This window comes from Eumetopias jubatus, unplaced genomic scaffold (assembly GCF_037043125.1).
Source record: "Eumetopias jubatus isolate StellerSeaLion01/CBP00866 unplaced genomic scaffold, mEumJub1_p1.0 scaffold_4, whole genome shotgun sequence".
NCBI classification, from domain to species: Eukaryota; Metazoa; Chordata; class Mammalia; order Carnivora; family Otariidae; genus Eumetopias; species Eumetopias jubatus.
In genome coordinates, this window is record NW_028274810.1 from 97,320,565 (window position 1) to 97,345,884 (window position 25,320).

Consider the following 25,320-nt stretch of genomic DNA (forward strand, 5'->3'; position numbering starts at 1 on the left):
TTTTCCCCAATTCTTATTCTTAATCCAGAAAGTAAAAAAAAAACCTACGTATACTCTCCAGGCTCTAATCCTATAGTTCAAAAATAACTACCGGCAGAAACGTAACCCTTCGCTCTGCACTGGGCTGAGGTGGGAAGGCAAGCCTGGATCAACTATCCTTCTGGGCTAATGCCGGACAGGGTAAGGTTCTCAAGTGACATCTGAGGAGGACTCCTGATGACCCCCAGGCCCCTTCCTTAGGACCACTTTCAAAATCAAAGGGTATTACTACTACAGCGAGCTTGGTTTCTATTAAGCAGATTTTTCTTGACTAAGCAGACTGACCTATAAAGCCGGGCAGAGCTGCAAGGTCTACGGCAGGTAGAGGCATATTCCACGGTCAGAGTCAAGCTGGACACGGGTGTTCGGGGGCAGGTCCTGATTATCTGCGCTCTGGTTGCACCAGGAAGACTCCCTACCCACCATGATGATTCTACTTGTTCACTAAGCCAAAAAGCCCTGAGTAGAGAAGGTCTCAAGGCCTGTATTCTACATTCAGAGGATATGAAGCTTTAAGAAATATACAGAACTATAAAAAATGATCAACAGAATGTTGTAGCTTGGAGACAGCTCAAATCCCAACTTGCTACCTGAGAGTGGTAGGACCTCTGAACAAAATCACCGCCCCCCCCCCCAATCCAGGGTCTATTTCCCCATCTGCACACGGTACCAACTTCAAGGTGTTATATATAGTCAAGAGTCAAGTCTGAGAGACGCTTAGCACAGTCCCTCATGCAACAGAAAGCACTAGAACCCTGTATCCAACCTGACGAGGCTTATCAGGTGTTTCCAAAACCACTCAGAGAGGAAGCGGCCCAGTGGCAGGCGGTGAAAGGAAGAGCTGGAGTGCACCATGCAGCTGGAAGCGGGACAGGCCGGGGGGGGGGGGGTACATGGCGGGGAACCCTGGGCGGTCCGAACAGGAGACTGGGCCACAGGACCCCAAAAGATGGGTCAATGAGCAGTTTACATTTTCCCCTTTGTCGCACCCCCTCAAACCGCAAGCTCTGCTCCAAACTTTTTTTTTGACAGTTTTCATTTTGTCTAAAAAGAATTTTACCAGTAATATGGAGGTCATCATACCCACCAATCTGGACCTTGCGCCTACTATCTTTTATCTCCTGGCACTGTGTACTTAAAGGTCCTGCATCTTATAGGCAAACTCCCAGAAAAAGGTCCAGGCACCCGGACAGAGGGACCCAACAGGGGCTGTGACCTTAGAATACTGGCTAAGAAACTGCACAACCGGCCAACCTTCCTGTTCCCCTCAAGGCCTATCACCTTTTCCATGAAGTACACATGCTTTTCTACAGCCCAGGGTTCAAGCCTGGCTTCAGAATAGTCCCTTACTCCCCACCTCCCAGGTCACCCTTCGCTCCCCGCCTTCAGAAAAATGGGGCACACAGGGAACACACAAGTGCTTGAGCAACGCAGAGCCACACACATTCGTTGTCATGTCTCCCCCCTCATACCAGGAAGTCTGCAACATGCACGGACATTACCTGGGGCTTAAAACTACAGGCTATCCAGGCCCCGCCTACGGTCTAATTTAAATGGCTGGTTGTAGGACTTTGGAGCTGGTAGCTTAGCACCTCTCTGGGTTGTCGGAGAGCCACTGCACGGGAGGGCAGGGCTGTGGCTCGTCTTCTGACAGTCTTGTCTATTGCCCAACCAGCATGCCAGTCCCTGCCAGGTGCCCTGCAGTCTCTCAGGATGACTTGATCTCTCTCTCTCTCTGCTCTAGAATACACCCTTCAATGGTGCTTTAGGAGGACAGTCACTGAAAGATGAGATGCCCGAGTGGGAGCAGCAGGGCTGGTGCCACCAGGTAGGGAAGAGGCCACAGGCCACCGGGTCTCCGAAAATATGACTAATGGCAAACCACTTCCTCTAACCATCAGCCGGGTCTTTAAATGTGGCCTTGGTATCCAAGGCAGCCTTTCTCTCACTCACCTGCACTGCAATCCACTTTCAAGGTCAAGTGCCATTTACTCTTTTATGGATATAAGTCAACCCGTTTGGAGGTTTGATAGCAAATCAAAATCCACCTAAGCATCAAATGCAGGAAATGAGCCATCATTTTAGTATGGCCACTTTTACGTAAGTATTAAAAGATGGCAGTCCTCTAGATAATCACCCTCAAAGAAGCCAGAGGCATCTTCTTGACCACCCAGCCTTTGGAGAACTGTGACAGTGTGACAACGTTTCCAATAGAAGTATAAATAGGAGAGACCACCAAGCAAATGTAAGTTCCACGAGGGCCGGGATTTTGTTCCACTGACGTAACCTAGGGACCCAAACACAGGCCTGGTATATGGTGGGTGCACGATAAATTCATGTGATTCTGTAGAACATCTTGCCAGAAGCACCTCAACCAACCAGATTAAAACAGCCAGCCCAGAGGAGGGTTTGTAATCAGAAACAGTGAGAGGTGCTTCAAAAGAGCAGAAACATACGGCTTCAATTACTAGCCTTTTGAATTTTTTAAAATGACTCCAGGAAGAGGAAAAGCAACCAGACTGGGGGCAGCCTGTTCCTGGTGGGGTGGGAGTTACTGGACTTCTTGGGGACTCTTCCACTGAGTCAATGTCCGCGTGCCTGTTGGGCTCAGGCACTGCTGTCAGCACCCGGGTCCCAAGGAGCCAGACCTGGCCCTGCCCCTTTAGTCCAGTGAGATAGTCTGTGAGTAACCAAACCCAGTAAAAAAGACCTCCTTCTGGAAGGAAAACTCAGACTATCTAGCCCATTCCCTGCTAACCAGATTGGGAACAAAGATCCAGAAAGTAAAAGAACTTGCCCAAGGTGAAGCCACCCATGGCAGGGACACAGAGGGCACCCATCAGATGCCTGTTCACTGGCACGAGGAGGGATGGATGAATGGCGAGCACCCGGGCCACGATGGAAACCCCCTTCTCCTTCCGGGCCCAGTGCTCGACCTCACAAGGCACAAGGCCCAACTCGTCAACAGGGCACTGGGAGAGTTGAGCAAAACATTTAAAACAAAGCATTCTGAAAGCTGTTCTGAAGCTCCACCAAGCCCTCAACCTCCTCCACACCTGCCTCCTCCCCCTGGGTTTCTGTAACAGCGGAGTACAGTAAGGACCATAAGCCAGAGACGGAACGGCACAACCTGGCCAAGGGAGGCTGATCACACCTTCTGCTTCACCACTGTGCCCTCAGATGCAGTAACATGCAGAGAAAGGAAGAAAGTACGGGAACAGCAAGTGCTACAGTGGAAGACATTATGAAACTGCTTGTATTCAATCGCTTTTAATTAAAACACGCGCGCGCGCACACACACACACACACACACACACACACACACACACACACACAGCAATTCCATATAAGCTTAATACAAACGTTACAACTGGTTTTTCTTCCGGGGATTCTTAAAAAGAAAGGTCCCCAAAGTAAACTGTTAACAAGCACAGAGGAAGCCGAGACCCCACACATGAAATTCTTTATTTCCCTCTTAGCAAAGTAAGTTCACAAGGTACTTCTCAGCACCACTGTCCCGATTGCATGTCTACCCTCTCATTGGGATATAAGCAGTGTAACCCACATTTGGTGAATGCCAAATAGAAACGAGCGAAGAGAGGTCTGGGTGGACTCTACGTGCCGCACTTCCTACCGAGGGCGGCCCCCGACAGCTCCTGCAGCCCCTTCCTCTTCCTCCCTCACTGCTCCGGAGGATGTACAAAAGCAATCCTTTCACAAGGGTTTAGAAAGTGTTTTTATTGGTTACAATTATATAAAGCGTATCACTTGAATTCCCTCTAGTTATTAAGTGCTTGCTAGCAATAGCATAAAAACACTTCTTAGACATCTGACAAGCTCCGATGATTTCTTTCATACCAGAAGGGGAAGAAGAGCAAAGGGCATACCTGTCTGTAATGAACCCCCGTCCCTCCCTCTCTCTCTCTCTCTCTCCCTCTCTCTCAAGGCTACATTGGTTAAAATCAACGGACAACCCCTTTTGTATGTCAAATTGTAAATTTTAATGTTTTCATTAGAATAGTCTTTTATATCACTCTCCAACAAGAAAGAATAAAATAACTAACAGCAAACTTCAATACAAAAACACTCTCCAGATTAACAACTCCAACAAAAATGTAAAATGTAAATCACATATAATACAATTGAAGTGTCCAAAACAATTTAAATAATTTTAAATATTTTATTTTTAAACTGCTACAAATGCTTTATACATTTCAACATAAAAGTCCCCATAACAGAAATGTAACAAAATGGGAATGGTCGCGAAAGGGTTAAAGTGGCACAAATTCACCAAACAAGCATCAAACTACACATTTTCAGAGGTAGATTACTTTTAAAGTTGAGAACAAAAAACAACATGAATAAAACCAAGCCATTTTCCACCAACTCAGTCATCAATTAAGGGGAAGGCATAGAATGCAGAGAAACAACACTTACACATCCACTCAGGACGAGGCCAATTTGTGGGTTTTTTGCTCTCTCTTTTAGAGACGGAAGTGTAAAACCTGGCATGTAAATTCATTTATACTTACGTGTAGACATACATCTGTAGAGGCCTGGGGTGCATCCTGGCTGCGTATATATTGCTACATAGTCTCCGATAATATAATAGTTATAAATTAGTGCCAGATAATCATCTGAGAGGATAACGTCCATCTGGATATATGAACATGACACTGGAAGAAGCATTAAAAAAAAAAAAAAATCCATATCCAATCCGGTTTCCTCTCCATTATGCTGGCAATCTGCTTGTGATATAGATTAAAAAAAAAAAAAAAAAAAAAAAAAAAAAACAAGCTGAGAGAAGCTAAATGCGTCTCTGTATATAACTCATTTAAAAGAAAGGCATCAAGAGCTGGTGTGTGACCATAACATTTTAGAATGAGTGCATGAGAATCTGTCATCCCTGAAATCTACAGAGTACTACTCATAAACCAGAACTTGCTCTGCAAGGTTAAGTTCCAATCATTCCTTTCTCTCCTGTGTGCCAAGACCCAGGGCTGCGCTCAGATCTGAGCCCCCAGCGCCGTGGTGACATGCCCTCCTCCTTGTACCCCGATCGCCTGGGAGCCCAGCGCACGTGCTGGGCTCCAGCAAAGCAACGGAGACCCGACCCTAACTGGGGCAGCAAGAAGCCTGCCCACAGTCAGTCGTGTGTGAGGATTTTGGAGTCAGCTTCAACTGGTCTTGCAAGCGTGGTAGATCTCATGTCCTTGGCCGTAGTGCTTATCCTAAGTTGAGCATGCAGTATCTTTATTTAGTCAATTAAGGTTTGCTTTGTTTGGGGGGCTTTTCTACATACAGGAAGCTCCTAGAAAATATAGAAACTGAAGCTGAATGGCAACATCACGGGACATGACCTGTGTTGACGGAACGGTGCATAGACCGTTCAACAGCAAAAGGAGGACTCTGAAGGTGCACAGGAACTTGGGTATCCTACTCAAGAGAGGCTGGGAAGGACCACGAGCAGGTGTCTTTGGAGTGGTGTGTGGCAGAGACAGGTATGTGAAAACTTAGCATCACGGTGGCCAACAGGAAAACACGGTCTATTTCATGTTGCTCCATCTTTAAGTGTTTAACGGCAACACGGTATTTTGTTAAGTTGCTCTAAAAGAAGCATTAAAGAAGGTAGGAACACCTTGAAAGTTACAAAGACCAAAGATGGCTATCTCTTTCCTGGTCTTTCCTCCCTCTTACAGCAGGTGGAAATGAGCCCTCAGCAAGAGATCTAACTCCAGTCCAACAACACGCAGGTGGGCTCTGGCCACTGACCGTGTGAGGTGAGCCCAACACAGGGTAGGGGTCCGCTGGGTTGACAGCTGTCCCGGGACAATCTACAGATGGGCGGTATGCCCGGTGTCCTCTGCTGCCCTGTTCTAAGAGGAGGATTTGGAACACGGGTCTTTGTTACACCCCGACTGGCACAATGTCTTGTGCTCCAGGAAATGACCAACTGGCAAATTCTGCTGAGCCCTCAGCATTCAGTGGGAAACTCTGACTTCATTCACATGGCTTGAGAAACTGTGGAATCCTCAACTGGCATTCAAATGTTAAAATGTCTGAGTACTGGGGACTCGCTCTGAATCACAGTTTGTCAGGCTGAGACACACAGGAAAACGATGTGCGGCCAGTTCGGTTTCAGTCCGTGAATATGCAACGGGCTAAGTAAAGCAAAATCACTGAAAAAACAAAGGCAAAGCAACTTCTCCTAAACATGCGCCATGAAATCAGCCCCAAATAAAATTTACAAGCAGAAATATACTGTGAAGGGATGAAGACTACAGCTAAAACCATTCCTCTCTAGTGTTAATACACCCAACACGGAGGGAGGATGAGGCCGGCTTTCTAAGAGCCCTGGGCTGAACAGTGATGACCACCCCCCGCCCCCCCACCTTCCGGAGGCTGGAGCTTAGGAATCCCAGTTTTACAGCAAATGCACAACAAGGTGCTAAGAAGACCACACCAAACTCTTGGAAGAAATGCCCACTCTTGTGTCCAGATAATTAAACTATGATGTCCTATGGAACGTGTTCTTTTTTTTACTTCCCAAAAATAAAATACTTCACGAATTTGTGGTCACCTCTAAGCAGCCCTCCCCCCCGGCCCATGTAGGACACACGTCCTTCATTCGGCCGTGCCCACGGTACACAGTGCCAGAGACGCCTGCCACCGGGGAAGGGAGGCCTGCTGCCACCATCTACCCGTTAGAAACAATGGCAACGTTTTCTTATCAGACTCTTGAGTGTTTCCTTTTAGGCCCAATCCATTCCAGCAATGGAACCCCCTGTTTACTATCAAATAAAGCAAAATAATTAAGATTAACTGGAGCAAAGAAGAGAGACACAATTTTATTAGGCACTTTGGTCCTTTGCAGTTTTCAGGGTTCGTCAAAAAGCACTGGATGAGTAAGAGGCCAAGTGAATGAACTTCATACATGTATAGTTACTCAAGAGAGTTTATCTTTATAGTACTTTAATTTTTCATAACCTCACCCTTAAATCGTATAATTGGGATCCAGTACAAAATGAGGGACTCTTTCAGGTAACACTGCAGACAAAAAGGGATGCACATAGTACATTCTAAAGCATCAACCACCTGGGAGATGTTTTTCGGTACAGTCAGTGAAAATGATGGCATTTTCTGGTTCTTCAACCCTGAAAAGAACTCGGTTCAAGAACATCCTGTTGTTGTGGAACTTCCAGAACTGGGTACAAACAGGTACACAGTTAAACTGCCACAGGCAGGCAGCGTGAACAGCTGATAAATAGGTGTGCATTTTCACCAGGGCTAAGCTCCAAGATGCTATATTATGCATATGCCATGGCCAGAGACCAGATGCTGAACTGGAACTACCGTGACAGATCATTTCGTTCACTCAACGAAAGTCGCTTTTTAAAAATGTGACCCTTTCATTCCTACGGGTAAATCATTCCAATCAGCCTTGGCTGATGACCCTTCTCTACATCTTTCTTTCGCCACGACTTAAGGCACACCAGCACCAAGACCTCCTCTCATCAACTGTGCAGTGGTAACAGCCCCTGAGTCGTGACCTCTCCGAAATGGCAGTCACTCCCCAGAATTCATTCTAACGGTTTGCCTGAAACACCAAAGAGTTTTCAGACACTGAAAGTTACAGCCAAGAAAGCCTAGAGCCGAGCAGCTCATCACTCTTGAAAGGAAAAGATTTTAAAATATTTTGCAGAAATTCTATCTGATGTTGACTATTTCACACAGGATTCACCTGGAGGCATTATCCAGGCAACAGGGATTCCGAGAACGCAACATCAATTTGGGTTACTTGAGTTAACTTGGAAAGCCTGAAAAGTCAGTATGACATATTTAACTATTGCCCTGTGTTTTTAATGTGTCACTGAGAACAGTTCTTAATACAGGGAGGACACAGATTAAAACCGTGAAATCACCTCCAACCTAAGATGAATTCTTCCGCCATCAGTGGGGGAACAAAGGCGCTGCTGACACATGGGGCCGACCTGCCCTGGGCTGCCGCACCTGTCCAAGGGACCCGCCAGGCTCTGCCCCCACTGCAGGCTCTCAGCGCTCCCCCTCCTCTCCTTTCTTCAGAATCTGGCCTGTTTCTTCTCCTATGTCTGGAGACAGGAGCGGGTTTGGGGGGGGGGGGGCGGATAAGGCATCTCAAAAGGGAGTCCGGTGTCGGGTGTTTGTTTTAACCAGTGAGGCAACTTTTTCAAATTACAACACAATACAAGAAAGCATGAATAATAAAAGCATGCTCAATTACTAATAACTATGCTCCAGTCACAGAAATATTAAACAAGATTGCAATGTGGTTTCAACGAACTTCGGTGATCCAACCGTAACTATGAGCAATGATCTATGATCCGGAAATAATACAAAGTGACACTGAGATATTACCCAAGATATGAAGGAAGTGTGAGAGAATTTCATCTTTTCATAATAGGGTACTTTTGGGAGCTTTTTCATGGTTTCAAATTCAATTCACAACCGGCCCTAAGAAAGAAACGGTACCACTCGGTGAGTCCTAGGTCTGACACAAAAGTTGGGAATTCAGGTCTGAGGCAGCCAAAGCCGTGACCCTTCTTCGTGCCTCCAACTGAACCAACAGCTACTTCCTTTAAATGCTTATGTCAAAATTCTACAGGAAAAAAGGAAAAAATAGCCATTGGGCAAGAATATGGTGTTCTTCCAACCGTCTTTCCCCCCCGCGCTCGTCAGCTCGGACTTCCTCTGGCCCTGGAAGACTCGGCTTACCTGAAGTCCTTCAGCTCCTGCTTGCCACCGCTGTCCTCCCTCCTGCCGTCCCCCGGGTCGGCAGCGGCCGCCAGCTGGAGGCTTCGGGTGACCGGCCCCCCACTCCGTTCTCGAGACTTTACATTGAACCGGTCTGTTCTTTTCTTACTGGCCAAAGCGGCTTTGCTCTGCAGGACGGCCTTGCTCTTCTGCACCCGCACGTGCAGGCCCCGGGGCGTCTTGCCGGCGAGCTGGGCAGAATGGTTCTTGGCCACTGCTTTGGGCTTTTTCCCCTCGACGTGAGTTATTCTCGCCATTCTCATCGGGCTCGAGTTCCTTAAGGAGGAGCTTGGCTTTTTGGCCTTGACCGAAGCCGCGAATTTGACATTCTGCTTGGACCTGAAGGACGAGGAGGGCAGCGGCACGGGAGCAGGGCCCGAGCTGCGCGCTCTGGTCTTGCCCAGAGGAGCTTGCATGCTTTGCATCTTGATCTCCGCGTCAGCCGTGCGCCGCCGGTGGCCGCTGCTGTTTTTGTCGCTCCCTGCAGGGGAAGCATGCCCGCCTTTCTTGGATGAGTGGGCAACATTTTTTCTGGCAGGAGAGCGCGGTTTTTTGGGACAGCTGAAGGCGGCGTGCTTGTTGAGGCTCCCGACGTATGTGAACTCCCTGCGGCAGTGCGGGCAGATGTGTGAGGCCGGCTCACAGGCGGCGTTCAAGTCGGCCTTCTGCTTCGCAGATTTGTTCTTCTGAAGGATTGCTTTCTGGACAAGCTGGTTTTTTTTCTTCAGTGCGTTTAGTTTGAGCTTGTTCGAGGACATCTTGCTGAGCTCGACGCTGAAGTTCAGTCTTTTGGGCTGTCCCATTCGTCTGAAGGCGTTCTTCCCGGAGTTCTCTAGAACCACCACACCGTTTTTGGGCTGTACAGTCTGTTTCAAGGGGACTGGGTTTTTCTTAGGGGTATACCTCTTCTTGTCACTGGCAGAAGCACATGCCAGGATGTGTTTGTGTAACTCCGGCATGTTGTCAACACCCTTCCCACACTTTGTGCAGCGAATGGCAGTGGTGAACGTCTGTGGGATGTTGTGTGTTGTGAAATTTGTGGCCGTCACGCCGATGCCCATGGGGTTTCGGTGATGGTACTGAAATGGGGGCGGTTTAAAGCTCGGGTAATGCTGATTGAGGCCCAGTCGGACATCGGGGTCTTTCGTCTTTATGCCAGAAGCCATGATTTTTATGGTCGTGTAAAGCTCTTCGGAGGAATCATTTAGCTCTTCTTCCTCTTTCGATGCTTCCGAAGGATCTTCTGGCAAACTCTGCATATGCTCTCTATGGGCCTTGCTGGGATCGGTGAAGTTCTGGGGCCTCAGGGTGCCGCTTTCAAACTCATGGTGGGTGCACACCTTGTCTGGGTGGAGATCTCGCTGGTGCTGCTGCAAATTGCACAAAAAAGCAAATTCTTTTTTACAAACTGAACACACAAAGATATTCCCAACTCCATGAAGCAAAAAGCGATGTTCTGACAGATCAGTTTTCGCCTTAAAGAGCTGCACACAAAATTCACATTTGAAGGGCCATTCTTCAGCATGGACAGATAAATGTTTGGTTAGATCTTTAATGGAAAGAAAAGGTGATTCACAGACATTGCAGACGAAGTTTTTGTTGAATGTTTCCTGAACAATCTCCTGTTCCACTGCAGACTGGAGTTCTTCCCTGGGCTTCAGATCGTCATTCTCTAGTTCCTCCTGCTTGAAAGTTATCATGGGCAGGGAAGCTTCCAGATTATCCCCAGAGGAAACAACAGAGGAGACCGCTGAGAGCGGTGGTGGCGAGGGGGAAGAGGAGGAAGACGAAGAGGAGAAGGAAGAAGACGAGGAAGACGACGAGGAAGACGACGAGGAAAGGGTCGGTGGTCCGGGCGAAGCCGCAGACGTGAGCGGCTCCACGGAAGGGATGGGAGATGGTGACGGAGACACTGTAGGGGAGAGAATGGGAAGCGGGGACTGCACGGTGGCATTCGAGAGCGGGGAGGGACACAGACGGGGAGATGCCTCGGAAGAGGGGACCGGAAGAGGGACAGTAGGAAGGAGTGGAGGCGGTGGTGTGGCAACAGTCAACACGGGAGGACAGGCTGGGGGGGAAGAGGGGTGTGTTGGGATCAAGAGAGGAGGCAACTGCCCAGAAGAAAGGGACGAGGTCTGTAGGGCAGGTGAGGAAGGAGAGACATCGGGTGGGGACTCAGCCACAGGGGCCGACGAACTGGAGTCCGGGCCAAGGCCAGCGTCCGGCTGGGGGTCCAGGGACTGACAAGGACTCGGGCTCCGGGTCACATCTGCAGTGCTCTCTACGGGTAAGTCAAGGCCATTGTACTCATTGAGAAGAACCTTCTGCAGCATGCAGGTAGTTGGTTTCTTTTTCTTTACAGCACTGCAGGCTGGCTGCACCAGATGGTTTTCTTTGAACTCCTTGCCTTCAGAGTCACTACAAGGCTTCTTATGCACACTGAGATCTAATACAGATTCCCACTGGACCGGAGTCCGGCCTGTGCCCTCAGCCTTCTGTTTGACACCACTGGATAAATCCAGTGGCTGCTGGTTGCACACGTTGCTAAAAGTAGAACTGGCTGCCCACTCCTTAGATACTTTATATTCGTCAAAGCATGGCGGGCTCACAGCTTCTCTCTCCTCTCTCCCCGATAAACTCCACGCGGGTGAGTTGCTGTGACTTTCTAATTTGGGCTTTTTGGAACCTAGAACTCCATCAGTCCACGCTGCTTTGCCTTCGCTTTGCTTTCCAAAGTCTCGAAGGGCAGGACTGTGTTGTGGGGAGCTGGGAGGAGAACTGGTCCGCCGCTTAAAACGACTCGAGGTCACGGGGAGCATGGACGCGGGAGCGGACACACAAACGGGCCCTAACTTCGGAATTTCGGTCGCTGAAATGCCTGCAGGAGGAGTTAGCTTGTCCTGGGTCTGAAGAAGTTGTTTGAGCTTCGATGACAAGTACACACTTTTCTCTTTGTGGAAAGACACTGCCTCTGACGTGGATATGCTGAGAGGCAGTAAGGAACACGAGGGCACCGAGGGCTCAGGCTCCGTCTCCGCTTTGATTTTGGGTAGCGCGGGAGGACTCGCGGTTCTCCGTTTCTTGGACTCGCTGTTCGTGCCGCTGGAAGGCTCTTTAGGAAGATCATCTGCTACGGCGGCCTGCGTGGTCTTTACATTTTGGGTGATCTCCACCGTAACTGGAGTAAGCAGACAATTGATCCCATACAAGTCGGCCGAGCTGGACTCCATCTCGATGACGTCACAGTTACTCGTGCTGCTGCTGGTCTGAATTTTGCCATCAATATAGAACTTTAGGTTTTCCGAGATATTGCTGGAGATATCCATGATGTACACGTCCTCTGCCTCCCCGTCCTCCTCTGGCTCCGTGCTGGGCACGTAGACACTCTGGGCGGGCGGGGCCTGCTCCGCGGGGGGGCGCGGCTCCTCCAGGAGGCCCCCTTTCCGCCGCACGCCCTTGGGGAGCAGATGGCGCTCGTGCACTCTACGCTGATGCCGTCTCATATTCGTATGCGTTCCAAACACCTTCTTACAGTATTTGCACGGATGCAGCTCTTTAACATCCCCGTTCTCCTCTACAACAGAAGAACTGACCGCTTCCAGGGGCGCCTTCTCGGAGTGCGAGAGCAGAGAGTCCTGCCCGAGGCCGGAGGGCGGCGAGCCATGGGCGGCGGCGGCGGCGGCGCGGTCTCCCGGGGCCCTGCCGTCTGCCGGCTCGTCGGGCGGCGGGAGCGCGGGCCCGGGCTTGCGCTTCAGCCCCGCCTCGTGGCGCCGCTCGTGCCGCCTCCTGTTGATCTGCGTGCCGAACGCCTTCCCGCAGTACTTGCACTTGAAAGCGTGATTGACTGTGGACATGTGGATGTGCGTGTGGCGCTCGAGCCCCTGTTTGGTCGTGAACTTCCTCTCACAGTGCTGACACGGAAACAGAAACGTCTCAAAGATGTCACCATTGGCCTCCTCTTTCGTTCTGGGAGTTCTGGAAACAGGTGGAACCTCCGGAGAGCCTGCAAGCGTTTCTTTTGACACGTGTTTTGGTTCTTCTAGTAAATCTTCTGGCTTCTCATCACATCGTATCTCTGGCTCTTTCACAGAACTTTCATTTGGCATATCAGCTTCTTCCTCGCCCTCTTCCTCCAGCTCGTCCTCTTCCTCCTCTTCCTCTTCCTCCTCTTCCTCCACCTCATTCACCTCACAGGCCATGGCTGCCGGCCTCCCGTCTGGTTCCGGGCGGGGCTCACAGGCGGCGGGGGGGACGACGCGATCCGGAAGCACATCCTGACTGACCGCCTCCTGAAGAGCGGCTGTCTGCTCCACTGCAGAGGCTGACGCCTTCTCGTCCTCTTCTTTGGGACCTAGAAAGCACAGGGAAGCAGAAGCACAGGCTTGAGGACAAAATCCAGCCACTTCATGATCAATTCTTACTATGCAAGCCATTTTCTCTTACCATCGAAGATACGTATGGGGGAGTGTGACCAGCAATAAAAAGCTCTACCTTCCCATTTATAAAGCCATATTGAATAGGAATCCATTTTGTTCACTTATTCAACAAATATTTACAGAGCGCCTGCTACACACCGGGCCACACACCACGCAATGAGGATACGTGTGTGAACAGAGTGTGGCCACATGGACCTTCGAATCTGTGTTCAGTCACGCGCATATAAATACAATTGTGTTGACAGAAATTGTAGTACTTAAAACTGTGCTGGAGGGGCGCCCAGGTGGCTCAGTCAGTTAAGCATCTGCCTTAGGCTCAGGTCAGGGTCCCAGGGTTCTAGGATCGAGCCCCACACTGGGCTCCCTGCTTGTCCCTCTCCCTCTGCCCCACCCCATGCTTGTTCTCTCTCTTGCATTTTCTCTCTCTCAAATAAATAAATAAAACCTTAAAAAAAAAAAAAAACCAAAAACCTGTGTTGGATATTGACACAATACTGGATTCGGGACTGGATTCGGATCCAGTATCCAGTGATACTGGGCATCAGGAGTCTTGCTGTGAATTCTATTCCTCATGATTCCAAACTGAAACTAGAAAACTGCTAATCACATTACCAGGTTAGGTTCTTCATAGGCTGTCTTGAATAGAATGATTCTTTCCCTCCTTCCTGACCAAAACTATATATTTTAGAAACTAGGACATTTTCCAAGCCTAATCAAATTATTAAGAACTCAGGAGCTATGGAGAAAAAGGAACCCTCCAAACCTCCTGCACTGTTCGTGGGAATGCAAACTGGTGCAGCCTCAAAAAAAAATCAAAAACAGAACCACCCTAAGATCCAGTAATCGCACTACTGGATATTTACCCCCAAAAAATATAAAAACACTAATTCAAAAGGACACATGCACCCCTGTGCTTACTGCAGCGTTATTTACAACGGCTAAACTCTGGAAGCAGCCCAAGCGTCCATCGATAGTTGAATGGATAAAGAATATGTGGTATACACACACACACACACACACACACACACAAATTATTCAGCCATAAAAAAGAATGAAATCTTACCATCTGCAACAACAACATGGATGGAGCTGGAGTATAATGCTAATAAGCAAAGTCACTCAGTCAGTCAGAGAAAGACAAATACCATATGATCTCACTCACGTGTCGAGTTTAAGAAACACAACAAATGAGCAAAGGGGAAAAAAGAGGAAAAAAGACAAACCAAGAAACAGACTCTTAAGTACAGAGAACAAACTGGTGGTTACCAGAGGTGGGGGGATGGGTGAAACAGGTGACAGGGATTAAGAGTACACTTAGCATCATGCGCAGAGTAACGTACAGAACTACTGAATCACTACATTGTACACTGGAAACCAATATAACTCTGTATGTTAACCATACTGGAATTAAAATAAAAACTTAATAAAAAGAAAAAAGAACTCAGGAGCATCTGAAGAAGGAAATAAAGACCTGAAGTGACTTCTGAGTCTCTATACCCAGAAGAAACCCATCTGAGCCCAACCTGAGGTAGATGGCAGACAGGTGGCCAGGAAGGGGCTCACTAGTACGACGACAGTGGCGCAGAGGCCTAAAGAAAATGAGTCATGCAAGTATCTGGGCGAGGGAAGCCCACCAGACAGAGGAAACAGCAGACGCGTGAGCTGAGTCAACATCATGTTAGATGTGTTCAAAAAACAGCAAGAAGTCAGAAAGGCTGGGGTGGGGAGGGACTGAAAAAAGGAAAACTCTAGGTGGACAAGGATGGAGGCAGGGAGAGGTGCTGGTAAGTGGTCAGACACTGGGTATGTTTTGAAGATAAAACGCTGACAAGATTGCTGACTGGCTGTGGTGGGCAGGAGAGAGGGGGAGAGAGCGAGGAGTCAAGGACGATTCCACAGCAAACGTAATAATACTATTTACTCAAAGACTGAGGGGAAAGTAGGTCTGAGCTCCCCCCCCGCCCCGCCCCCGGTGAGTGTGTGTGTTGAGGGGGGATCAAGAGTTACTTTGGACACACAGACACCTGAGTAAAGATATGAAGTCATTTGTTCTACAGGACTCAAGTTCAACAAAGAGGCTGAGCCCAGACCGTACAAGTCCTCAAACCAGAAGTGGTATTTGGAGCACAGGACTGCAAGAGGCCCCCTGGAGAATGAATGCAGACAGAAAAGAGGCGGGCAGACGGTCCCCCAGATGACTCCAGGACTTACAGGTCAGAAGCATGGCCAGTGAGGTTATCTGGAGAGCCAAGAAGAGTAAAGAAAGTTTCAAAAGGAGGGAGCGATGAGCTGTGTCCGGAACTATGAATGGGTTGGCTAAGGGAGGACAGGGGGCTAAACGTCCGATTTACCAAGGTGGAGGTGTGCTGGTGCTGACAACAGTTTGAGCAGAGCAGTGCGGACAAATGCCTAATGGAGTTCCTAAGAGAATGGACGGAGCAGGGAGACAGGGAGGCTAGAGTGAAGCTATCATGGAAAGCAGAGAAGTGGAGAAGTGGCTGGAAAGAATCACAGGGACAGCAAGGGACTCTAAGACAGGCACTGTCACAAGCCCATTTAATGCTCACAGGGATGATCCATGGCGCTGCTTTCTCTACAGTACCACCTGAGTCCCTGCTGAATTAGGCCCCTTTTAAGAAAATGAAACATGCATTAGGAAAGGCTCTGTAAAGGAAGCAGAGCTACCCGGACTTCCGGCTCTGCATTCACTGGGCCAATACTTACTATATGCCAGTACTACGTGAACAGGACTGTCAAGATCCTCGGCCTGGCAGAGCTTCACTTTTAACGGGGGCCACGTACCAGTAAGCAGCAACAAGACCGTCCTGAATTAATGACCACGCTTTGGGGAAGTACAGGTTGCTACGGAAGGATTCGGGAGAAACATCTAATAACGACTTTGTTCATCAGGGAAGGAAGGCTTCTTAGAGAAAGGACTGAGCAGGCTGAACCTGAAGGTCAAGGACAGAAAAGGAAAAGCAAGCAGGAGGAATCAAAACATGTATGACGCTAGACATCAGTCTGGACTTACCTGGGGGCAAGTGGGGCTCCATTAAGGTATTTTAGAGCAGGAGAGTGCCGTTTGGGAGATTTGGCCGCGATGTAGCTTCCGGGACTGGGAGGACAGCCCTGGAGGCAGGAGTGCTAAGGCCGGGGTATTAGGAGGGAGAGGATGGATGGGAAGGGAAGGAAGCAACGGACACAAAGAAGAGTGGGCACACTGTCAAGAGAAGAGACCTGTCAGCAGACCCAGTGACCACCTGGATGTGGGGAGGACGGGCTAAAAAGGCCAACCATTCCCAGCTCTGCAAACAGCAGGTACTCGTGGCAAGCCCGCCTGCTCAGTCCCGGCCCGCTGGCTTCACTTTTACCTGTCTGTCCACTCCCTCTCCCCCCACAGACCAGCCTTCTCTCCCCTAAGACAAACCTCATTAATCCCACGAGTTCTCCACAGACTGGGACACCAGTCACTTGATGGTGGCAGAAGCTAACTCCCTTTCCAAATACATTTTCAACAAAGACCCAGCTTGCTAAAAAAGTCAAAATGAGACAACAGAAAATGAAAAGAACATCTCGAAGGCTTAGAAATTTTAGAGTCTATGTTTAGCCAAAATCTGTGGCTTCTGTTACTGTGGGGGGAAAAAAAGATTTTCTTTCCCTGTGACCGGTAAACAATCCCAGACTTAAAACTGCCCAAAGTAATATGGAACAAAACACTCAGAGCTCTATTAATTAACTAGTAAGGTCCACACCGACGTGTATCCACACACTCGATGAGGTCTGTTGAGTTTTAAAAATAAAGGAAGGTTTGGGGAACACAAGGAAGGGTCCGGACTGTTTTGCTCAGTACACAGACCACTTGCTGAGGACAATGCCGAACATTCAGGAGAAGCCGACAACTGGCCTGTAAGGAACCAATCACACTTTGATCAGGTACTCCACAAACAGATAAATATTAGGTACTTTTCTTCCTAGGACCTGATGTTATATCAGGAATAAATAACTTGACTTCAATTACTGAAGGGGAGAGAGAGGGCTGTTAGATTTTCCTTTTTAATTCTGCCACTAAAGGCACTGAGGTTCTTTAGTATTTGTGCTGTTGTTCAAACAAGAGTCTTCATTGGCCAATCTGGTATCAGCATACAGAACTCAGTTTTATAAGGCTCTAGGAAATCAAACTGTCTGTTCTTGATTCATAAAATGCCACAGGAAATTATAATCCTTTATGAATGTCATCACTGCAAACAGTGCTAATAAAGTGGTTTATAAAAGGCATCCAAAGACTCTGGGGTTTCTCTTCAGATCACATCAATCTTTCGCCCTTTTTTAGAAGGCATCCAAAATATTCTGTTGGGTTTTTTTTTTTTCCTCTACAAATGTTTCTTGAAAGAGTCACAAGCCTCTATTTTGAAATCTGCCTGTTTAGGTCACTACAAACAATTCTTAGAAAGCTCCAGTCTCTGCATATATTTGCCACATAACGAACTGATGCACGCCTCCCTCGTTTCTATTATCAACGGTCTCAATATGGTCATTCAACTACAAGGAGCACAGAGCAATCTGCCTTTCTGATGAACTTTCAATCCATGCCTCTCTCTGAACTCTCACATCATGGAGGGCCTTAGAATATCAAACCTTAGAAGGGATGATAAAGAAGAAAATCTGGAGTGGAGTAACACGAGGAAATAAAATAGAAATTTAATTTCTAACAAAATACAAGGGGCATGATCCCAGGGTCCTAGGATCCAGCCCCACGGTGGAGTCCCTGGCTCAGCGGGGAGTCTGCTTCTCCCTCTGCCCCTGCCCCTGATCATGCTCCCTCTCTCTCTCTCTCTCTCTAATAAATAAAATCTTAAAAAAAAAAAAAAAACAACCACTCTTGGGGCACCTGGGTGGCTCAGTCGTTAACCGTCTGCCTTCGGCTCAGGTCCTGATCCCAGGGTCCTGGGATCAAGCCCCACATCGGGCTCCCTGCTCAGCGGGAGGCCTGCTTCTCCCTCTCCCACTCCCCCTGCTTGTGCTCCCTCTCTCGCTGTATCTCTCTGTCAAATAATAAATAAATAAATAAATAAATAAATAAATAAATAAATAAAAAAACCACTCTTCACTCTGCACACTTTTCATGCTGATATATAAAATCAAAGGTGTTTGATATTTCAAGTAAATTTTTAACTGAAGTGCAAAACCTAACAATGTTGAGTATATAAATCGTTAAGTATATAGCTAGATAAAACATTTACAGAGTAAATACACTGCTGTACCCCCCACACAGCTCGCTGATGGACTAGTGCCAGTGTCCGAGAAGCCTTCTCAAGTCCCTGCCAGTCTGACTTCTATCACCAGAGATTTGTTTTGATGGTTCTGAACTTTATAAAGTATTTATAAATATAATCATAGAGTACGTTTCATTTCATTTTAACCAGGGAATAATTTCGTTTTTAACAAAGAAGGTCTTTAATAATACTTTTTAAGGGGAGGTGAGATGTGGAAGGCTCAGTTCACTGTATTAAATTCCGGTAGTCATTTGCTGTTAACCCTTTCCAGTTTTGGGGTGAAGTCTCAAAAGGGCATCCCAAGGAGATTTACAGTAACTGGTGATACATACCCAAATCATACAAGTCCAACCTCCAAGCTTACCTTCCGCAGAATCTCTCATCTTTGCACAAGCAGAATCTGGCTCGCTTGTCTTCAGCTGTAGGTCTTCGGTTTTGTTTGCTTTGTTTTTACTTTCCTGGGATTTTTTCTTCCCTAAAACACAACATGTATTTATTTACTAACTTACTCACTCACTCACTATTACCCTGAATTCTTGAAACAGACAATTACTAATCCAATGACAGCAAACTGTAGATTTCTAGGCAATTATCATATCAGTTAAGAAAGAAACAGACAATGAGTAAGAATACTTTTGAGTCATGTTAGAGAAAAAGAAACCCATAAACCCTGTATTCTTGGGCGTTAGTTCCCCTATCAAACTAACAGCTCATCTATTCTAGAGAAGTTAAAAATACTGATGTCAGAGGAAAATGAGAGAGACAACTAACACCGAGTTTCAATACCACACAAGTAATAAGGACTGGCAAAGTCTGACTGTTTGTAAGAAGCACACTGGGGAAAAAAAGACGGTGTAACTTGGGTCCCTTTTAGTTAAGACATGCTTATCCATAACTGTCAAAGCAAAACACCAGAAGCAGGCTCCGCTGAATTGCAAAGGATGCATATGCGCAGTGGCTCAAATATCAAATGCAGAGTAATTACGAGTAATTCACTGTCAAGCCCGCATGAATTCTGAGGGTCCCCAGGGACTCGACTCCAGGTCCAGTACAATTCAGGATTTCATTAACAACTGGAAGAATGGAATTCAGGACACACTAACTGCATTCCAGCCAATCCCACAGTTCAGAAGGTAAGACTAAAATGCAATGCGTTTCTGACAAGCTGGAACAAGGAGCTCAGGTCACCAAGATATTCAATGTGGATAAGCCATTCTCTAGAAAAGTACTAATACTGAAGGTCTGGAAGCTGAGTCTCTTTGGGATTTAACCAGAATTTGTGGCCCTTCTTTTCTATTTTTTTTTTTTAATTCCAACTTTCTTTTTCCTGGTAGCTCTCGTTCAGTTTTCAGATTCAGAGCAGGTTCCCTCCTCATCCTCCCCGAACACTTCTTTCTTCTCCTCCTGCAATGCTCTCCCCATCGTGCCTCGCAGAGCTGTCCTTTCTCTTTCAGAACAAGCCTCTTGACAAACTAGAAACCACTCAGTGCTCCTGGAAAATGGTATTCTCTGTAACAGAGCATCACTACAGAGGAGCAACGAAAACAGAGACAACACATGAAAATGAGGTGAGAGACACACAAGTAACATTGAGAAGTTCATCACGGTTAAAAATGGAAACATCGATTATAATACGAGGCAAATACTAATCCTAAAAAAAGCGCCACCAGATTTTGACAAATAATTAAGAGATGAAACAAGGGGGGGAAAATACAAAATACTCAATAATCGGCCATTTGTCGGTCTTAGGCAAATTCTAAAATACTATTTTAAGTTCCTCAGTCTTCTGTCCGTGGGCGGGGGGGGGGGAGATGCTTTGATGCCTTCTGCCATGATGTTATTAAGAGTTCGCTCAAATAACTTCCCGATAACACGTCCATCCCTCATTTCCAAAGGCATCTAAAATGGAACTCAGGACCCAAGCAGGCACTTCACTGGAACCACCTGCTGGTAAGAAGAGAGGCCAAGAGCCTGCAGGTGGAAGGATTATAAACCAATCCCCTCTGTAAAGGGCAAGGACCTGAAAACACCTTTTCACAGTGGAAGAAGCAACTTCCTCTTGCAATTCCTTCTCCCTTTGTCAACTGAAGGGCACTAAACCTAAATCTGATGATGACAAGGTTCTTGAGGAACCCAGCTGTGCTTCAGGACGTCTGGATTCCATCTACTTCCAGCCAGTTCTCTTATCCTCACGACGACAGATGCCCTTCCCTCTGTGTGATGCCCAGTCCCTATCCGATCACTGGTGCAAGTAGGAAAGGATTACGGGCAACTAACAGAGTCGCCCTAACGCTGCAGTCCATGTCTGCTGAGGACCATGTAAGGACTCCTGGGCTCCAGGATGCTTAATTCAAAAGTTATATCCAGGAAAGTTTTTCCCTGGATCACAAACACAAAAGTGTTGTAAGACATCATGTACCACCTCATGTACCCCAAACAGCCCAAGGAATGACCCTTTCTCACCTCTTACTTTCTACTTTGTAGAGGTCTGAGCTTTTGAAATAAGTAAAAATGGAGGTATAGCGTACACTTTGCCTGTTACGCATCTTACATACATTAAAACAAGTCACACTGAGAAATTTAATAGAAAAACAGATGTCAATTTATTGTAATACAATCCCTTACAAAAGCAATTCAAAGATTTTCTGCAGCCTCTCAAGTGCCATACAAAGCTGGTTAGCAGGTCATACAAAAAACTGGCCATATATATAAACAGAGTATTAAATAAGTGAAGTTCCTAGATATATATTATAATAAAACAGCACAACTTTAAAAATACCATTCACTAATACATATTCAGACTGAAATCACACAACTATCTAAAAGGCAAAAAAGTACTACTTTTAAGTTTTATTCCCGGCCTAAAAGAATATTAAAACATCTAGCTGATACTGAACGTCAATGTCTACTTTTGGCCTCTCCAAACCTAATCGGTGAGAAGTGCATAACCCCCTCCCCCCCCACCTCCAGGTGCCCTCTTTAAAAAAACAAGACCAGGAAACCTTGATTCCCTATGAAGAGAAACCACTTGAAGTAGGGACCCGTGCATCCTACTGAGAGGGCCACAGGCTGCCTGGGCGTCCCGCAAATGATCTTCTCTGTTCTGGGCCTGTCCGATGAGCTGGAGGACGTTCAGCAGCATCCCTGACCTCCACCCACTAGATGCCAGTAGCACCACCACTTTTAACTGTGACAAGCCAAAGTCTCCAGACACGGCCGAATGTCCGGGGTGGGGGTGGGAGGCCTCCCCAGGTTAAGAACCACTGGGCTGAACCAATACAATAGAGGGCACGAAAGATAAAATGGGGCTCTGCAGTCTATATATTTAAGAATTTTAAAAGTTTTTGAATCCCACTAATAAACCACTTGTAAAAATTAAAGAACAGAACAATTAAATGTACTCCCAAGTACCTCTGGTGAACACTGACAGACTTAGTTTATCGTGGAAATGAGTCTATCATGAATCTAATTATCATTCATTCATGAGACTGAGATTACCAGACACATGAAATGATCCTCACAATCTTAATCAGAACCATGTAACAGCTGAGTTACTTTCCATTAGGACCGAAGCCTAGAGATGAAGGGGCTATGGAAACCACCTGTCCTACCTGCTATTTTGAGAGGAAAACGAAGGCCAAGGCCCCAGCGGGACTAATAATGAGCCTACGAGAGAACAGAAATTAGGGCCCGGGTGTCCCGACTCACACTTACGCATGCTTGGTGTCACTCACAAAACCAAATACTGTGGTAAACAGAGTAACAGGTGGGGGAACCTGCTACATTTCCGTAAATAAGTAAATTTCTTTTCCTGATACTTGGTTTCTGTTCTATTTGTAATCAAACTAAAAGAGAAGACAAAAACAAGCTTATAACCAAAACAACCTCTAAGGACTCTTACAAAGGGGCGTGGGGACTTGTTCGCGACTGTGAGGCAGGAGGGGCCTCGGGAATGGGTCCGGCCGGCAGAGCCCGCTGGGAGCCTGGTAAGTACACGTGTGCACTTACCATCAGGTTCCTGAAGGGTCCTACATAGAAGCTACTGCCAGCTGCGTGCTCCACTTGGTCTAAACAAGAAAGATACAGGAATGAAACACAAGGAAAGTGAAATGGATACGCCAACAAAGAACATAATGGAAGACAGGACAAACTTCATGTATATAAGGAAAAGAAATACACACACAGTTATGAAGAAAACTGAATGAAACAGAAGGAAAAGAACAGTTACCTTCTACATCAAGGTTCTCACACACACAAAAATAAAAATTAAAAAAATTCATCTTTAACTGTGTTCTCAGCCGCTGACAGGAGGACCCACTCGGTATACTTACTCTCAGGCCCGTGCCACGCCTGCGCTGCAAAACAGATGCTCTTACCACCTTCTGCTGGAAGACCCCGACGTCCCCATCCACGCCTCTCATCTTACAGATACCCAAGGACCAGAGACGTGAAGTCATCTGCCCAGGGTCATGCAACTAAATTAGCTCTACAGCCAGAATGAACCCGCAAGGATGCTGCTGCTAAAGGTGTTCTTGCTACTGCATTTCTTAAGACCAGTAATGACACAAGAAAAGTATCATATTCTGTACAATGCAATTTGTTTTTAAAAGATTTTATTTATGAGAGAGCGCATGCGCATGAGCAGGGAAGGAGTGGAGGGAGAGGGAGAGAATCCAAGCGGACTCCCTGCTGAGCGTGGGGCCCCACTAGAGGCTCAATCCCACAACCCTGAGATCATGACCTGGGCCAAAACCAACAGTCGGAAACTCAACAAAACACTTTCTATGCGTTGTCTCACTTGGTTTCAAGGGCAAATGAAAGAAAAGTGGTAGAGACGTCCACTGCATTTATAGGAAACAAGAATCAAGTTAGAGTGCAAATTTTTTTTTCCATTTCAGTGTTACCAGAAACACCAGTCAACACTAATCAATCAACTGAGGCACAGAACCTCAATCTAAGCAAATATGATTCACCATTAAATAGTATCAATAAAACTGGGTTTTCTAGTGAAATAGCTACCATTATAGAGAAGTCCAACAGTCATAATGACTACTCTTTATAGATAATGTCTAGCATTATACCTCTGGTGCCTGGGATGCAAGTTGCATAATCAAAATTGCCTGAAGCATCACATAAAAAACTTAACCTAGGTCTGGACGGTGTTCTACTATCTATTAAAACTGGTCAAACACTAGCAAATTCTAGAGAATAATGTTTCACTTAAAAATGTGCAGGCTTCAGAGAAAACACAAAATTCTAGAAGGCGTGCTCAAGTTACATTAAAAATTCATCACAACAGTGAAGGCTCACGCATTTCGTGATTTAACTGAATTAAATTTAGAACCCGATGTAACTCTACGTGCACCGCCTCCTCACTGGGGAGCTACCCAACTCCTAGCTATAAAATCAGAATTCAGTACTGGCGCACAGAAGCAGGTCTACCTCATCTTTGTGTAGGGGACTTCACCACCTTACTCAGATACACAGTTGATTCCACACCAGATGAGACGCCATCTCCGAGCTCTTACCATGAAAGGTCATCGAGAACATGAGCTGCCCTGAACGGGAGCCTCCAGACTCCCCCAAAGGAACCCCCGAAGGACCCCCCCGGAAGGACTCCCCCGCAAAGGACGGGCTGTGCCTGCCGCCTCCAGCGCCTCACCTCTCGCTGAGCCCTTCATCTTGGCAACTGTGCCTCTGTCCACTGCACCTCCATCCACTCCCCCTTCTCTACAAAGTGGAGCCCCACTTTGCAAGGTTACCTCTGATCTCATGACTACAAAACCCCACATTTCTTTAGGCTTCATTTGCCCCCAGGTTTTCCCTCTGTGTCTGACAGTTTCATAGGTCTGACATTCCTAAGATTCCTCTCCCCAGCCTTGTGACACCACCATCTACCATCTCCTCCTTTTGTGACCAGTCTTTCGCAGGATCAGGATCTTCCTCTTCTCCCTGCCCTCAGCTGAGAGGGTCCCTCACAGGAAATCTGAAGACTGGAGGCTTTCGTACAAGGCCGAAGAAAGGCTAAGCCGAGGGCACACATCTTAAGAGAACAGAACAGACATGGGACACGGGAATAATGGGCTATGTTAAAAGGGAAGAGAGAAAAACCTAGGATTTGAAGCAGAAAGAGCCTCAAAGGTGGTCTTATCTGCTCCCGAAACTCCACAAACACGCCTCTTGAAGCTTTATCTCATTATAGGAGTTGTCTAAAATCTCTCAGCAAGTTGGTAGCAAAACTGGGACTTTCATTCCCATCCAATTCACTATTCTGTCCACTGTGTTCTAGAGGCCTTGCTGTGAGTGACACTTTCTGGGCCCTAATTCTCTCACTCTTAAAAAAGATAATTAATGGTGCCATCTGCACTGCAGGCAAGTTTGAGAAATTTATCATAAAAACATAAAGTCAGTAACAGAGCTTTTCAAATTTGTGAAAGGCAAGGACAGCAGGCTGGCACGGCCCTGACAGCAGCACTCAGAACACCAGCTTTAGAGGGAAGTCCGAGTTCCACAGGCAAGGCGAAAAGCTTGGCTGGGAGAAAAGCATAAAGTTCAGGGGCACCTGGCTGGCTCAGTCGGTAGGGCACATGACTCTCATCTCAGGGTTGTGAGTTCAAGCCCCACGCTGGGCGTGAAGCTGACTTAAGAAAATAAAAAAATAAATTAAAAAATGTTAAAAAGCATAAAGTTCTTGTTAAATGACTTCTTCATAGGATTAAAACACACATACAGGCACACACGCACGCACACAATCTCTAACAGACCAGGTAGTGAGGAAGGGG

General features: G+C 47.0%; 1 protein-coding gene across 10 annotated transcripts in view; it reads right to left on the bottom strand.

Annotated features, from left to right (window-relative positions):
* The window catches only part of PRDM2 (PR/SET domain 2), a 119,311-nt gene that overhangs the window by 26,793 nt on the left and 67,198 nt on the right, over window positions 1-25,320 (bottom strand). For 6 of the 10 annotated variants that reach the window (XR_003610189.2, XM_028108447.2, XM_028108440.2 and 3 more), the window contains 2 exons: window positions 18,903-19,013; window positions 8,791-13,180 (listed from right to left, as the gene is read on the bottom strand). The exons of 1 other annotated variant lie outside the window; for it this stretch is intronic. Coding sequence is in view for 8 of the 9 variants with exons in the window: in XM_028108447.2 (XP_027964248.1) it covers window positions 8,791-13,180; window positions 18,903-19,013 (4,501 nt within the window). In the remaining variant the exon portion in view is untranslated. Of the gene's footprint in view, window positions 1-4,016; window positions 4,785-6,857; window positions 8,675-8,790; window positions 13,181-18,902; window positions 19,014-22,546; window positions 22,606-25,320 lie in introns of those variants that run through there. 3 more of the 10 variants (XM_028108448.2, XM_088022608.1, XM_028108443.2) reach the window with 3 other exon arrangements.